This window comes from Carex rostrata, chromosome 13, assembly GCF_964058835.1.
Source record: "Carex rostrata chromosome 13, lpCarRost1.2, whole genome shotgun sequence".
Classification (NCBI taxonomy): Eukaryota; Viridiplantae; Streptophyta; class Magnoliopsida; order Poales; family Cyperaceae; genus Carex; species Carex rostrata.
In genome coordinates, this window is record NC_135930.1 from 2,253,795 (window position 1) to 2,271,617 (window position 17,823).

At 33.1% G+C, this 17,823-nt stretch overlaps 1 protein-coding gene and 1 long non-coding RNA gene across 2 annotated transcripts; one reads left to right on the plus strand and one right to left on the minus strand.

Annotated features, from left to right (window-relative positions):
* The first annotated feature begins 773 nt into the window (after positions 1-773).
* Positions 774-2,756, plus strand: LOC144563796 (uncharacterized). The gene is made up of 2 exons (XR_013514437.1): positions 774-885; positions 2,508-2,756. It is a non-coding gene; the product is annotated as an uncharacterized LOC144563796 (long non-coding RNA).
* Positions 2,757-6,462: 3,706 nt separating this feature from the next.
* Positions 6,463-11,688, minus strand: LOC144564451 (L-gulonolactone oxidase 2-like). Its single transcript, XM_078314050.1, has 4 exons — positions 11,002-11,688; positions 9,294-9,549; positions 8,231-8,663; positions 6,463-6,847 (listed from the first exon to the last, which is right to left on the minus strand). Exons 1-4 carry the CDS (start codon positions 11,686-11,688, stop codon positions 6,463-6,465), a joined length of 1,761 nt encoding a protein of 586 aa, XP_078170176.1.
* Between the last annotated feature and the right edge of the window lie 6,135 nt (positions 11,689-17,823).

The following is a 17,823-nucleotide window of genomic DNA, read 5'->3' on the forward strand; positions in this document are numbered from 1 at the left end:
CCATCTTAATAAATAGTAAAAAAATGTAAAATTTGGTCTCCAAACACATTTTAATATGAGCTATTTAGCCTTTGAAACTAGACATATGAACGCGAATTAAAACAGCCTGTTTAATTTGCGAAGTAGCGTAGCCTTACTCTCTCTCTCTCTCTCTCTATATATATATAATAGTTAAGTTCAAAACATTTTTGTCTAGTTCCTGAACAAATGATTTTTTTTTTTTTTTAAATTCAAACAGTCGATCCAAACTATTAAATGTTCAATCTATATTAAAATATGTTTGGAGATCAAATTTTATATTTTTGAAACTTTTTTACTATTTATTAAGATGGTTTGAAAATCGTTGTTTTTCAATAGTCCAGATTTTTAATAAAAACATTGATTTTCAAACCATCTTAATAAATAGTACAAAAGTTCCAAAAAATATAAAATTTGGTCTCCAAGCACATTTGTTTTTCAATTTTCAAAGTTCAAAATAACGATCCAAACCGTTCAAGGTAATCTCTATATTAAAATGTGCTTGGAGATCAAATTTTACATTTTTTTTGAATTTTTTTACTATTTATTAAGCCACTTTGAAAACCACTAATCCAACAGTGGCTTAACAAAGCAGTAAAATTAGAAGTCACCATTGGATCAGCGATTTTCAAAGTGGCTTAATAAATAGTAAAAAATAGTTAAGCGAGAATTTAACTTGCATATTAAATGGGACGAGGGTTAGAATAATTTAGAGTAGATATTAATTAGTTATAATTACGTAATTTCATATTAGCAGATCCAGTACGAGTCTGATCCATGGACTGATCTAGCTAACATGCAGTTCGGAGCATACGCGGATCTCGCTGATTTCACAGAGGGTTAGCCATCGCGTCTTCAGCCATTCAGGTGCTGAATTATCTTTTTTGTGGGCATACTCTTACCAGTCCATCCATCTGACTTGACATCCGCACTTTATTTTTAAGTAGTTGCATTAAAACTATAGAGCATGTTGATCCTTTTCTGCACTGTAGATAGAATTGCATAAAACCTGAAAAACTCGAATTTACTGTATTTTAAGAGTAGAGTAATTAAATAATATTATATATATATATATTTCTTATTAGAATATTAGGTTATTAGTTGTCTTCTTCTCGTAGAAGACAATATATTATTATTTTACATGCATATGCATGCATTGGTGAGAGCTGAACAGGGCCGAGTGACTTCGTTCCATCTTGTGTCACTTGGTATGGGACGACCCGATAGCCACTGAGCCGAGCTTCACTTGATTCTCGGATGGCCTTAGGATTTATATTATATGTACTAGTTGGAACTATATATATTTTTCGTTTCATTTTATATTTTTACGTGCACCGGTTCGAGTCCGGATGTATGAACGATTCAGGAGTTTTCCCACCTACATTAGGAGCTACATGCCTAGGACGGATTACCCCATCGATGGTTCGAGGCCCCGATGGCATTGTTTCAGGGCTGGGCAGTTGGACTGGTAGCCTTGATATTATGCTACACGGTTCAAGGCCGTGACGTTGTGTTGCACGGTTCGAGGCTGTCGCTCTTTAGTGCACCAGTTCGAGGATGGCACTACTTACTGATCCCGTGAATCTGGTCGGATGAATGGAGTTCTCTCATGCTCATGAGGGATGAGATTGACTATTTTTACGACTTGCATTGTATGATTTCTCCTATTTTTTATGTTTGATTGATGAATCGTTTAGGCGAGATAACACACTGGATTTAGATATAACCATCTGCTAGTGTGCTAGTGTAATGCTAATCTTATGGGCAATGCGCGATCTCATTAGGCAACGTGTATCATTGTTCTCTTATCACAGTACTTGGATTATATCGTTACGGATCACTTGATCCTATTGGCAAAGGTATAATCATCGGCAAGTGTGCTAGTGTAATGCTAATCTTGTGGGCAATGCACGATGTCATTAGGCAACGTGTATCATTGCACTCTGATCACAGTCCTTGGATTATATTATTCGATTCTTTTGGCAAAGGTGTAACCATCGGCTAGTGTGTTAGTGTAATGCTAATCTTGTGGGCAATGCGCGATGTCATTAGGCAACGTGTATCATTGCACTCTGATCACAGTGCTTGGATTATATCATTCAGATTCTTTTTATCCTATTGGCACGGCACGAGGTGATTTACTTAAATCCGTAATATTATTATTATTATTATTATTATATTTGTTCACACGGTGCTTTAGTACTGGACTCCGAATTGAATACTATCTGCTATTGTATTTTGATTTTGAGTTTATTTCGCATGTTAGCATATTAGAATAATCGCATCATGGTATTAATTAAAAGTATTGTTCATCTATTAGATATATATATTAAGATATGTTCACACATGTGCATATTTAATTACTGGCATGATTGTACGCAATTTTATAAATAAAAGTGCTTTGACCATAGAGGATCCTTGAGGGGATAATTCTGAGTCACATACTGGGCGATTAGTCGCTCACCCACAAGTTGTTTCGTGGGTTTTAGGTATAGCATCTGGCGATCCGCAGCATAAGTTGTAAGGAGCTGTCCCCGATGGCCACATCGTTTGACTTAGTTAGGGTTAGGCTTTGATTAGGTTTATGAGTCCCGTATTTCTTGTATTATATATACGGGCTCGATAGATCATGTATCCCCTTTCATTAGATGATGTTATTTTGGATCCGAGACGGATCGTATTGTATTATATGCATGTTTATTTATTTGCTATGTGACTGATGCTGGATACTTTATATTATTATGCTTCCGCTGTTGTTTGATTTATTATTTTATTTATCTTAGCCTTGCGTGCTTAATGATTAATTAAGCACGAGGCGAGATTGATCATACCTTAATCCAGAAAACCTGGTTTGAGGTGTGACACTTATCTTCACAGAAATTTTTTATTTCATAAACAATTATTATTATATTTTTTTATTAAGCCAAAATAAAAAATAAATGAAACAAACAACTGTTCACCATTTACTTTAGTTAAATGTTTAATAAAAACAATACTTTAGTCAAATAAAAATAATAATAAAAGTATGTTATTATTAATTACTGTCCCTATTTACTATTTAATAATTTATTCTTGTTTGGACCGTACACTCCTTTTTAATAAAATCATGTTAATAACTGATCTATATTTAATAACCGGTTTGAACATGGTCCACAATATAATGAACCAAATTATATTTTCAACACAAAACTGTACACCATATGTACACCAAGGTTATTTAAAATTTTATAATCATTTCTGAACAGTGACTCTCCCAAATTCTTCCATTGTCTTGCCAAAAATACAAAATTGGTCTGATTTAAGTTAAAATAACAAAAACTTTTGCTCCAGAGACAAGAAAATGAGTGAAAATTCAGCCAATAGTTTCGATTTAACCCTGATTTTATCAATTTTCTGCATTTAACTCGTCTAACCGAGATAACTCGGGAAAAAATCAGATCGTCTCCTACTGATACCGTTCCGACTAGTTGACTTGGCCGATTTTCCAAACCATGATTTATGAATCTATGTATTATTATACCTTAGTTGGAAAAGTAGTTAAATAAGTAGTCATTAGCTTGAGCATTAACCGCATGACATAGAATCCACAGCTCTTAGCTTCACCCTTCGATTGCTTAGGACACTGTATTGCATATTTCAGACAAAAGTATTAGTATTGTAAAAAATCTTTTTTAAAGTTGATTAATTTATATTTTTAAAATTTCGTTTTGCTTCCATGAGCTTTGACATCGATGACCTTTGGTAGGAAAGAATGTTATTATTCCTTTAAATGAAAAAAATGTTAGAAAACTTAATTAGTTAATTAGAGGTGCAGTTTCATGAACTCTTTGGTTGGAAAGATATAACATAATATTTAGTAAGTCTACTGTAAAATCACCAAAAATACTGTAAGATCATAGCTCTGGCATAAATCAAAAGGTGATGACTAACTGGTACAGGTATACGGACGCAAGACGATTTGGTGGTAGAGGAAATTTCACATCTGACGGATGTTGGGAATATGGTTCTCAGGCTTAATTAACTACAAAAATGTGTCACTATCCGTTAGAGCATGCATGAACCGCCAAGCTTGCCAAAGTATCCACCAAGCAAGCTGAGGGAGGAGAAATAATCCTTAGTAACACATATTACATTTATTTATTATGATGATACACAGTGTATATTTTTTTCTCTTAAATAATTAATTTATCTTCAACGCAGAAGATGAGATTTACATGTCAACTTTGATACAAGTCACTTTCCGACACCAAAAATTACTGTGGTGTCCTCTCAAATGTAATAATGTTTTTGGAGGGTGATGATATTAAAACAGCAAAGTATTTTATTAATACAATATAATCAAAATATTTTACGATATAGACAATTTTACCCTTCATTAATTATTTTCTTTAAAAAATAAAAACTGATTCTCTCTCTCTTACCACATAACTTTTTTTTTCCTTAAAAGTTATATTTTATAAAGTAAGTTATTATGTCCAAAATCTATTTCTATGTCATATGTTATTATATGATTTATTTCTTTAGAACTTAGATTAACATAATAAATATTCTTTGTTTATTTTCATTAATTGAATCTTTAAGATTTTCTAAGAAAATTACAACAATGAATGGTTGTATTATATTATTAATTTATCATCATTGTATATATTAAATTTTTTTATAACTTCACAATTTTTTTAACAATCTACAATAAAAAAGATTGTTTTGTCACTTAACATTTTATCAATTTTTACGCAAAATTCACTAAAAAATGACATGATTACTTATATAAAAAACATATTGAATTTAAATTATCATAATTAATTTTAACATTCAACTTATAATTAAAAAAATAAATTAAAAGTACAACAAAACACTACAATAAAAAATTACATCAATCATGCCAAAATTAATAAATTGTTTGCATTAAACTTAAATTGATAAAATATTCCAAAAGTTCTCAGTATCATATTGAAAAAAGTCCATCCAAAAAAGTGGATAAAATGTTAAGTGAAAAAACAATTTTTTTTATTGTAGATTGTTAAAAAAATTGGGAAGTTATACAAAAAATTGATAAATACAATGATGATAAATTAATAATATAATACAACCATTCACTGTTGTAGTTTTTTTTTTTAAATCTTAAAGATTCAATCAATGAAAATAAATAAAGAATATTGAACAGGATAACTTACTTTATAAAATATAACTTTTAAGGAAAAAAAGTTGTGGTAAGAGAGAGAGAGAATTAGTTTTTAAAGAAAATACTTAATGAAGGTTAAAATTGTCTATATCATAAAATATTTTGATTATGTTGTGTTAATAAAATATTTTGTTGTTTTAATATCATCACCCGTTTTTGGATAGGTACAAACCATATGTTAGGGAAAATCATTTTTCTAGGTACCAATTCCTCTTAACATTATTCTATATGTAGATCAAATTACTTTTGCATTTATACGAAAGCTTACGCAATCTAATACTTGCATAATATGTACAATTCCGTTTTGTTGTTCAAATACATTATAAATCAATGCTTGCATATATACATCAGTTATTATATATTTAATTGTCCTGCTGAACATTTCATTAACAATTGTACTATTTAACTCTATTATTTCCACCGTACATAAAAATAGGAAAAAATAATCACTCATGTATGCTAATATACACAAGATAAATGGTTGCGGCATAGCTGCAACAACAATGCAATCTACACATTTGTAGGTTTTGTAATTTAGAATAAGTTCAGGTTATTATTCATTCAGTGGCCTATAATAACTACTAGTTATTATATTGATTATATAATAACGGCTGGTAATCTTATACTAAAATGTCTAATATAATTTCAGGTTCTAAACAATTCTAATAATAACTTCAAGTTATTATTCTTTTCGAGTAATATGAACTTTGGGTTCTTAATTAACTTTTAGTTTTGATAATAACTTCAAGTTATTATTTCATCATTCTCTTAAAGGAATGATTTTTATAAACTAAAACAAATATAATAAAAATTTAAATGAAATTTAAATTAATAAAATATATAATAATTAATCATACTAATTACTTAAGATATAACTTTGCAACTTCCGAGCAATTCGTGCTGATAATGTGTTGTAAAATAAAGATAAATAAAAGTAAACAACATATTGAGAATGTATAAAGATGGCTATCTTTTATTCATGTCTTTTATTTGTGTGTGTAGAATACAATCTTACAATCCTCTATTTATAAGTAGAAAATATAAGTAACAATCCATTGTAAATTAATTGTATTGATAAATGAGAAGAGAATAACATAAATCTTTATAGAGAGTATCGAAGTAATTATGGAAGAGTTTTTAATTAACATCCATCCATAACTTATTTTATTTATAACAAATTCACATTAATTAGTGCAAACCCTGTCATCTTTGGAAACCTTTCTAGGCCTGCAATAGTATCTTACATAAATCTGAGATATGAACTAGATCGAACTCTCATCAGTGCAAACCCTGGCATCTTTGTAAACCTTACCAGCCCTGCAATAGTACCCCTTATCAGGAGCACAATGCACATGTTTAGAGCAAATGCAAAGGCCTTCAAGAGCACAACCTGCCTTCTTAACAATCACACTGCCATTTAGCCCTAGAATTTGGTCCGACCACTCGCTTGAGAACAATGCATTGGGGTCATACCTGTCCTTCACCTTGAGAAAAGCTTTACCATTATTGTATTTTTTCATCACCTTCTTAAATGCCAGGTTGCGGTTTTTACCCCAATGGGGAAGCCCATTGTATTTAAACAATGCCATCTGCTCGATCTCCTCAAAGAAATCCTCATATAATCTTGGAGTCATTGGGTCTCGGCTTCTGGAAAAAAAAAAGTAACTTGTAATTTCAACAACAATAATAATGTTGTATGCTGGGTGATTTGGAAACACAGAAATGATATGTGTTTCAATGAATGCTCTCCTAAAACATGTAGATCTCTTATACTACTAATCAAAGCTACTGTTGAGTACTGGACAGGTAATCTGAAGAAGAAGATCAAAGATGAAGCTACTGGATGGATGCCTATTATAGAAGAAGCCATTCCTTTGGATATCATTCCCCCCGATATGAAAATAGTGTTGTTCCACCAGCCAGGAGTTCCAGCAAGTGATGAATGACAAAACAATGTCAAAACAATTTTGTAATTAGTTTAATCCTCAGCCTCCTCTTGAGTGGCTTAATTAGTACTAGCTGTTAAGCTCTACTTTTGGAACTTAGCTATCACTAAAATTTGGATCGTTTGTTGTTTGCTTGGTTGTCTTGATAACAAGTGAAAGAAAAGCAAGTCCAGAATTATCTGGCTATATATACTAATGCTTGTAATTATTCGTTATGCCTTTTAAAAAAAAAAAAAACAATAATAACAAATTATAATTTGGTTTGTTGACCATATACTAGACAAGAAGCTTATGAGTCTTACGTCGAACATACCCTATCCATCCATTATCTTCTAATATCTAACTTAGCCCACATAGAATCAATTGTTAAATCTATGTTTTTTTTTACAATATGTAATTGTTAGCAGAAATTTTGCAAGTTAATAATGCAATCACAAGCTTTTTATCCGAAACTTTTAATATACCATTTTCCAAAAAAAAATAAACAAAAAAATCATCTTTTCTGACAAATTCTATTTCTACCATGGCCGCACCTAGAAGATGCGGCCCCCGTTTTTTTAGATGAGGTATTTTATTTGTTTGGATTTTTGTTATTTGATGAGGTATTTTGACGAGGTATACTTAACCAGTTACATTATTAGCTGGATTGGATTTTTACAGGAGGTATTTTGAAGAATATTGTTTATCTCATGTTTGTTAGACATACTTTTATTGTAATCATGATAACATTAGCATGATATTGTTCTATTTTGGCTTCTTCATTTTTCCCAACAAAATGGCATTTGAAACACTAAAACCCTCTTCGTTGTTATTTTTAAAAACCAAAATAAATGAAACATAATAAAACCAAAACAATTAAAACATAACAAATAACAAAAATCCAAACAACTAAAAAACCTCATCTGAAAAAAAAGGGGGCCGCATCCCCTAGGTCTGGCCATGATAGAAATGGAATTTCTCAGAAAAGAGTGTTTTTTTGTTTTTTTTTTTAGAAAATGATATATTTAAAAATTTCGGACTTTTTACATTATATATTTGCAAATTTTATAATTGCACAGTAAAATTGAATAAAAAAAAACCATACCTGTAATAAGTGATGTCGAAGTCGAGTGTATCGGACTGTTTCCCCAAGTATGCCGATGAGGCCTTCACATACCGCATTAGTATCCCAGTATTGAGATCCAAGCCACAAAAAGCACTCCGTTTAAGATCCCTTAACTTCTGCACATCCAATATAAACTCCTTTACTTTATTCAATGCAATGCTGACCGCTGTCTGGTGGAAGAAGGCTCCCTTAATCCTGGGGTCCCATACGCATGCTGTCAGGAGGCCATCTTCTGATCCAAAGGCACATCCACCAGATGCCTGAATTTTGTCCTGATAACCTATCACTGGGTAGCCTGTGAAAAAATGGCCGTTGTTGTTCAGACCGTAGGCTGCAAGCGCAAGCGTGGATGTGGTGACTTGTGAAGCCGCACACTTGCCATCGGCACTTTTGGCTGCTTCGGCAGTGTCCTCTACATTTGTATATATTCATCAACAATAATTGAATGAGATCTATATTCATCAACAATATTTGTATATATTCATCATCAACAACATTTGTATATAGTCATCAACAATTTTTGGCTGCTTCCGCGGTGTCCTCTACATTTTTGGCTGCTTGCCATTGGCATTTTTTTTTTTCTTTCTTTTTGTGAAGTTACAGAATAGTTAACTCTAATTACAGAAAAGATGAAAGTCTTTCTGGGGATGGGACCTGAAAAATACATTGATTACTTGCCCAGCACAACTCCTTTGGCACAAAAAGTGCTTGCTTATTTTGTGTTTCATTTACTACAAAAAGTGCTTACAAAAAGTGCTTGCTTATTTTGATTATTTTGCTTATTTTGTGTTTCATTTACTCCTTGGCACAAAAAATACATTGATTAAGCTAATAGTTTATTTTGAAAGAGGCCGTGAACAAAAGGCTATATCTGAAATCTATAGTTACCGACAATCCAAAGGAAAAATAATATCAACATTTAATAACTTCCCTTAAAATTCCGTTTATCAAACTGACATTTTTGAAATGGCTTTTCTTTCTGAGGAGTGAAGTTAATTTTTTTTTTTTTGTTTGGTTGGAAAAGCATGATTAGAGCGTGTACCAGCAGAACGGATAGTTTGTATAGCCAAGGTTGGAGTCGATCGGAACTCGATGAAGTCATAGGTACCATTACCAGACGTATTTACTGGGACACGATCATCTTTTCGGTACAGAACCTTGCTCTGGCCAGGATACCATGTCAAGTCAGCAAACTCATGTTGGTGCCCAAAGTTGACAGCCTGTTCTGCCAAGTCTTCATCACTGTACGTCACAAAGGTGAGCGAACGCTTAAACATTGGTTGCAGTTGTAGAGTGACCTGAAAGAGAAATAAAAAATAATGCTATTTATTGAAGGCTTGTTCTTTAAAATTTGGTTATTCAATACTTGTATGAAAGGCTCTTGTTAATTAATTTGGTGAGAAATTGCTCATCGCATTGCTTTTATTTGTTATATATCGACCGTCTGATTTTGGCTGCAATTGGTAATTTTCAAGACCTATATCTTAAGGTAAATTACTAATTATAAAATTATTATCAGCTAGCTTTTATAGTATGTTTTATTTAAGATTGTGTTGGGAATCCAATAAACCAAAAAAAAATATCATTGAACATTTCAGCATATATCTTGGGGGCACCATATAAAACATAATGACATACATAAAAGGTTCGAGATGCACGACTCCTATTCTTACTCAAAAAAAAAAAAAAAAAAAAAAAAGTTCGAGATATTGGATGGTTTCCAAGTTGGGAAAATACATGGGAAAAAAAATATATTCTTCATTATTTTATTTTGTTTATAGCTAGCGGTGAGATTTGACCCGATCTAGTTTTCACATGCGTTATGCGTAACGCTGTAGAGAGCTTGGCTGGACTCTTTACTTCTCTATTATTTTTTTATTAAAGAAACCCCTTCGTCAAGGTTGGTGCTTCCACATGACATGTACATATTTTATGATAATTAATTTGAGTTTTGATTGTTATGGTATTTTCTTATAAATTTTTTATGGTATCTCTACCATCATCATTGATTTTTTTCATAGTTAAAATTAATTTAAAGCAATCAATTTGATAAAAATATCTTTGTTAACTTTAACTATTGTATATAATATTAATATGTAATAATTAAGTTTAAGAGAAATGTTCAAATATTTTTAATTTTTGTGTTTCCATATGAATCATGCATTCATTTTTTAATTTTCTAATACTAAAAATTCTAAAACTTATATATCAAAGTAAAAAATTTATATGTGATATATATATTATTTCCTCTACATGCATGTCCATAAAATTTTCTCTTTGATTTTGTTTTTATATGAACACATTAGTTGAAAAAATTATCGTTCAGAAATTATCCATAAGATGAAAAAAATAGTTCAGAAATTATCCATATGAGTGATTTTTTTTATAAATTCTTAATACAATTCAAAATGAAATTGTGTCATGATCTTTTATATATGCATAAAAAAAATGTCCTTAAAAAAAAATATGCATAAAAAAATAAAATAGATCATATTTGTAACGGATTTATTTGGTTACTTAAGCTTAATTTAAATTTTAAGTTGAAGCTATAAAAATGAAGATAATAGAGATACAGACAAAAATACGACATTTGAAATGTCTAATTTTTCAATTAATTAATATATTGTACTACATATATATATATATATATCTAACAAAATAATGTATTAAAGTTTCCTCCTCGTAAGCTCAAGTACTTAAAAGTAAAAACTCGTGATCCATGCATAGACTACATTATTATTCATACATACCTGAGAGATAACCCCAAGAACACCAAGGGACACCTTAGCTGCATCTAGATCCGGGTTGCCGGCCTTTAACACCCTAATTCTTGCGTAACTCTGGTCGGCCGGTGCAGGTGTGACTAGCCTCATCTCGGTCACGTACTCGTGGACTGCGCTTCCCTTCTCGTGAAGTGAGCTCCCATGTGCTCCAGTCGACAGCAATCCACCAATTGTCAGACCATACCAATACGGTGTATAGGGAAGTGCTAGGTTAGCCTTGGCCGCCGCCTCGATTAATGCCTTCAGCGTTGTCCCGCTTTCAACTGTTATTTTCATTGTACATTTGTCTATGTTCACCACACGGTTAAGATTAAGTGTGCTTATTATTAATCCTTTAGTTCCGCCTGGACATACCAACTTTGGGAGGCTGTGAGAAAATCGCGTTGCGACCTTCATTTTGGTCTTAGAGGCGGTAGCATTCGCAACAATTTTCAGGAGTTCTTGTTCAGAGGAAGGGTACATGACACTGAGAGCATGACACGTGGAGCGATCGGGAAATGCCCCGTATGCATTTGTGACAATGCAATTGTATGTGCCGGTTGTGCACTGAACTGTACTAGGCGGGGGGCTTGCAATGGCAAGGTAGGGGAGGAAGAAGAGTACAGGGATTGATACTAGGAGTTGAATAGTTTTTGTTAGTGTTGGGCTTTTCATCATCTAATTTGGTGATTAATGATGATATAAAACTTGGAATTTAATTTAGTTTGGAGATAGGATAGTTATGAACTTCTTCTCATGATCGATGTCTTCTTATAGTGGATTGTTACATTATTGTGTATACGTAGAGCTCATGCTTGGTTATGTTTGGATTTAGAATTTTCTATTGCCATTACTGGTAGCGCTGGCTTTGCAGTTACTAATTACATTTTTCTGATTTTTTTATTGAACCAATGTGAAAACTCAAAATTTTATCGTCATTTCTAATATTAATAAACTTAAGGACTAAACTGAATATTTCATATATCCAATTGAATTGAAAATGAGAGAAGTGCCCCGTGCCGAATTCACATCCCCTCAGGTTAACTGACTGAGTACAATTAAATCGGACGGTCCAAGGTTGGAAATTTTAACTTGGCACAAATCTCAAAGCACAAATAATACTGCCCTTATATCATCCCGAACAAGCACCGAATGATATTAAATCTGGACTGTCCATTCCAATTTTTTTAAGTCAGGTACCTGGGAGGACACAGATCCCTCGTGCCTGCGCACTCTTACTCTCTTCTCTTCATTTTCTTATATATGGAAATAAATCTGCTGTGATCGATTCCAAAGAATCGTAGGGTCCCTGTTACTTCAAATCAAACTGTTCATTTGTCTTGATATTTGTTCATAAAAACCAGCTGCTTTTGAGATTCATACATTTCAAAAAGTTAACGATTTGATTTGAAATAGAAGGGACCCTCCGTTAATTTGTCTATCTCCTCTCCACTCTCCCTGTTGTATCCGAAAAATGAAACAAAAAAAAAAAAATTTTCCTCAAATTCCTTTACAGATTTCAATACGATAAAAACTAAAGAAAAAACTTTGATTTGATACCCTTTAATGTTAATTCGACTAAAGAAAGTATTGAAAATTACATAGTTATCGTCAATTATTTTTATAATCGTTTTCTAAGTAACGATTGGTGGATTATCTTGGTGGTGATTCAAAATCTTGCATGATGAAGACAAAATACGATAAAAATATTATTTCACATGATCCGGATAATAATGTTCAACTTAATTTATTTTGATTAATATTTTTAACTAGGGAACGACTAACAGTACCCCCCATTCAGTCTCCTATCTGTCCCCCGCACTAAAAGACCAATAAAGAGTATAACGGGGGACCACTAATTGACGTGCATGTGGTAATTATCGCCAATGAGCAGGATTAACGTGATTTTATTCATCATCAAAACGTATAGTATTCATACCTACGAATTTATAGTATTCATATTTATTAATTATTATCTATAATATTCATCATTGTAAACACAAACTGGAGGGGACCATTAATTTTGAGGACCAGTAACAACCATGGGGGACCGTTGACGACGTCTGACAGCCTGGATTGGGGACTACTACAGCGAATCTATACAATGAAGTATTCATATCTAAATAATGAAGAATTTTTTATCTAACGAATGAATTATTCATCTAACTAATGAAATATTCATCTAACTAATGAAATATTCATCTAACTAATGAAATATTCATACATGTACGAAATAATTTATACAATTCAAAATCAGACATCTCTTCTAGAACATCTCTTTCAAGACACCTCTTTCAAGACCTCTTCAATTCACTTAAAGTCTTTTTTATAGTAAGTATTCACACCTGACACTAACACTATTTATACTTGAAGGTGTGAAGTATTCATATCTAATTAATGTACAAATAAAGCATTCATATCAAACAAATTAATTATTCATATCTAACAAATGAAGCATTCATATCTAAATAATGAAGTATTCATATCTAACTAATGAAGTATTCATTGTTGCACTCTGACTTCGCTGGACTAGCATGGACCCCCTCCGACGGTGCACCACGCTCTCCACGCTAGATCTCATCGGAGACGAGGTAAGATTGTGCCGGATCGCATCAGATCTCGACGGTGCACCACATGAAGGCAGAGAAGAGGCAGAGGCGGAGGCCGTGAAAAGGCGGAAGCGGAGGCCGTGAAGGTTGTGAAGAGGTGGAGGCCATGAAGAGCACGCACCTGATTTTGTTTTTTGCTAATCGGGAGAGAGAGGGGTCATTGCTCATCGGAAGAGGCGAGAACTAGAAGTAGGGGGATAATATCTTTACTCTTTTAACTATATGAATTTCTAAAAAATTTACTCAAGCAATCTTAATCATACTTGTATAATTCGGATTGTAATCTTATAGATTATTATTTTCATATTCTAAAATTAAATTTCAATTTTTTTTTTAACATACACTTCAATAATTTTGTTTTGAATATCGATTTTTCATATTAATATGGATTCATAATTTTCGCTTAATTTAATTCTTTAGAAGCTTTTTTTTTTAAGTTAGTGGTTTCACTAGTGGAAAAACAGGAATCAGGATCGGCTTATCTGGATCGGGTGTACGAACCAACCGATACTAATACCTATCTGGATCGGTTCTATCACTAAAACCGATACTAAAAGCTAATGAAAGCACAACACATGCACTATCAGGATCGGTTCTAAGCTTAGAACCGATCCTGATAATATCTGGATCGGTTCTAAGCTAAGAACCGATCCTAATTATCAAGTATCAGGATCGGTTACCGATCCTGATAGTATCTGGATCGGTTCTAAGCTAAGAACCGATCCTAATTATCAAGTATCAGGATCGGTTCTAAGCTTAGAACCGATCCTGATAGTGCATATTTAGCTTTATCCCAAAGTCTGATTCTTCACAGAATCATTTTTCTTTCTTCTTCCTCCATTGCTTGGCGCAGCAGCTATCTTACTGGGCATTGATCAGCTATCTCACTCTTCGTTCTCAGGTTCATTAATTGATTAATCATCTCTTTTCTCAAGTTTGATGTTAGATCTAGCACAATTAGGCTCTAATTCGGCTCATTTTATAAACCCTAATCTATCTTTTAGGTTTTAATACATTTTTATATTTTAAGCTTTTCTTTATATGTGAAGATGAGCAAATTCATGATATATATGAATTTTTGATATAACTATATTTGCACATCCATGCTATATTTGAGCTTTTGATATATACCCATATATACCCTAGCATGCATCATATATATGTTATATAGTATTTGGCTAATATGCTATGGGTTGCATAGAGGCCTCCCGTGCTACGGCTCAATATTTGAGTTTTCAAAATACTAACGGTCGATCCGAACCATTCATCTTGTTCTCCATATTAATATGTGTTTGGAGACCAAATTTTACATTTTTTGGAAATTTTTTACTATTTTTTTAGATTTATTGAAAATCATTGTTTTTCAGACAAATCTGGACCATAAAAAAATAGTAAACAATTTCCAAAAAATGTAAAATTTGGTCTCCAAACACATATTAATATGGAGAACAAGATGAATGGTTCGGATCGACCGTTAGTATTTTGAAAACTCAAATATTGAGCCGTAGCACGGGAGGCCTCTATGCAACCCATATATAGCACCGTAGCCAAGTCCATGTTATATATATATACGAGTTAGGCTGGGGTGCTATGGATAGCATAGTGGCCTCTATGCTACGGCTCAATATTCGAGTTTTTAAAATCCAAACGGTCGATCCGAACCGTTCATCTTATTCTCCATATTAATATCTGCTTGGAGACCAAATTTTATAATTTTCTGAATTTTTTTACTATTTATTAAGCCACTTTGTAAAATCGCTAATCCAACGGTTTTACTGTTTTGTGCAGCCACCGTTGGATCAACAATTTTGTAAAATACTTAATAAATAGTAAAAAAATTCAGAAAAATGTAAAATTTGGTCTCCAAGCAGATATTAATATGTAGAATAAGATGAACAGTTCGGATCGACCGTTTGGATTTTGAAAACTCGAATATTGAGCCGTAGCATAGAGGCCACTATGCTATCCATAGCACCCCAGCCTAACTCATATATATACATCTCTTATTTAGGTTCCAATGGTTTAATTTTGTAGTTTGGCTATTATTGAGAGATTTGGTGCAGCGATCTTCATCTCACTCGGTACGGCATCTAAAAAAGTTGTAAGTACAACATAAAACTCATGTTTAATTAGTTTTGTGCATAAATGTGTATTTCGATAGCTAGACTAAATAGATTTGTAGTAAGTATGTAGCTAGAGTATTGTCTTAAGAGCCAAAACCGCATGATTAATGCCTTTAAGTCATGATACCCGTTCAAAATTAATCTATTAGGGATTAATTTTGAATAGTCCCCGTTTTGGGACTGCTCTTTGAATACTTTGTCTCAATTAGGATGTGACCACTTGTTAGTCGTGTTTTAGTATTTAAGGAAATTTCGGCAGCATTTCTCCTTATTAGTTCCCCGAATACTCGGGGAACTAAGGGGAAATGCTGCCGAAATTTTCTTAAATACTAAAACACGACTAACAAGTGGTCACTACTGAGACGAAGTATTCAAAGAGTGGGATAGGATGGTAACCAGGCCCCATGTAAGCCTTACTGTGAATAGAATTTAGTACCCCAAGCTTGTTCTAAATTAATTGTGTTCTACTATAATTGCAGATGGACCGCAGTTTGATGTACGAAACATCACGTCTATCAGATGAATATACGACAGGTGTCGAGGAATTTATCAGAGTTGCTATGGAAGATATGGCGAATAAGGGGAGTACAATGATGTCGTGTCCTTGTCGTAATTGTAACAATGGTCAAAAATTTTCCAACCCGAACCAAGTGAGGAGCCATTTAATCCGTCGTGGATTCAAGCAAGGATATAAGTGTTGGATATGGCATGGTGAGAGTTTTCCAACCGACATAGGTACTGGTACTGAGCATCAGGAATACCATACCGTTGGAGATGAGGGGAATGACTTACGGGGATTGGAAACTGACGTAGGTACTCGTACTGAGCAACAGGAGTATCATACCGAATAAAATGATGATATAGTGGTAGATAAATGTGATAATTTTGATCAAATGTTACGTGATATAGAAGAGGATTTTGATAATGATAAGCAGTATTGTTTGTTTGAGAATTTGTACGAAGATTCTAATAAGGAATTGTATCCTGGTTGTTCTAAATTTTCAAAATTGAAAGGTGTATTAAAATTGTATAACCTTAAAGCATCTAACGGTTGGAGTGATAAAAGTTTTACTGAGTTATTACAAACTTTAAAAGAAATGCTTCCAGAAGGAAATGAGATACCACCCAATGTTTACGAAGCGAAAAAAATATTGTGCCCAATGGATTTGGAAGTTCAAAGAATACATGCGTGCCCAAATGATTGTATATTATATCGAAATGAGTATGAAGACCTTCACGAGTGTCCAAAATGTGGTGCATCACGTTACAAACCAAAGCAGATTGCCAGTGATAAAAGTGATGATTGTAAACCGAATAAATGACTTCCTGCAAAAGCATTGTGGTACCTCCCCGTAAAACCGAGATTCAAACATTTGTTCTCAAATGCTAAAGATGCGAAATTAGTGTGTTGGCATGCCGAAAACCGAAAGAAAGACGGGAAATTACGACACCCCGCTGATTCTCCTAAGTGGAGGAATATTGACATAGAGTTTTCTGAATTCGGACGTGACCCTAGAAATCTAAAGATTGGGCTGAGTGCAGATGGAATAAATCCGCACAGTAGCATGAGCAGCAAGCATAGCAGTTGGCCGGTTCTATTGTGCATTTATAATCTTCCGCCTTGGTTATGTATGAAGCGCAAATACATCATGTTGTCCTTGCTCATATCAGGACCCAAACAGCCCGGGAACGACATAGATGTGTATCTAGCACCATTGATTGAGGATTTAAAGGAAATATGGCAACCCGGAGTGCAAATATTTGATGCATACAGCAAGGAGAAATTCACTTTACGGGCCATGCTTTTCTGCACCATTAATGATTTTCCGGCTTATGGAAATTTGTCGGGTTATAGTGTCAAAGGAGAGAAAGCGTGCCCTATTTGCCTGGATGATACAGTCGATGTGTGGCTACCCAACTCCTCTATTATTATACTAAAGTAATTTTTAAAAAATAAAAAAACACAAATATCAAATAAGCTACTAATAAAAAATAAAAATAAAAAATAAAAAATAAAAATATAATAAACCGACAGAAAATAAAATACACTATCAGGAACGGTTCCTAGCTTAAGAACC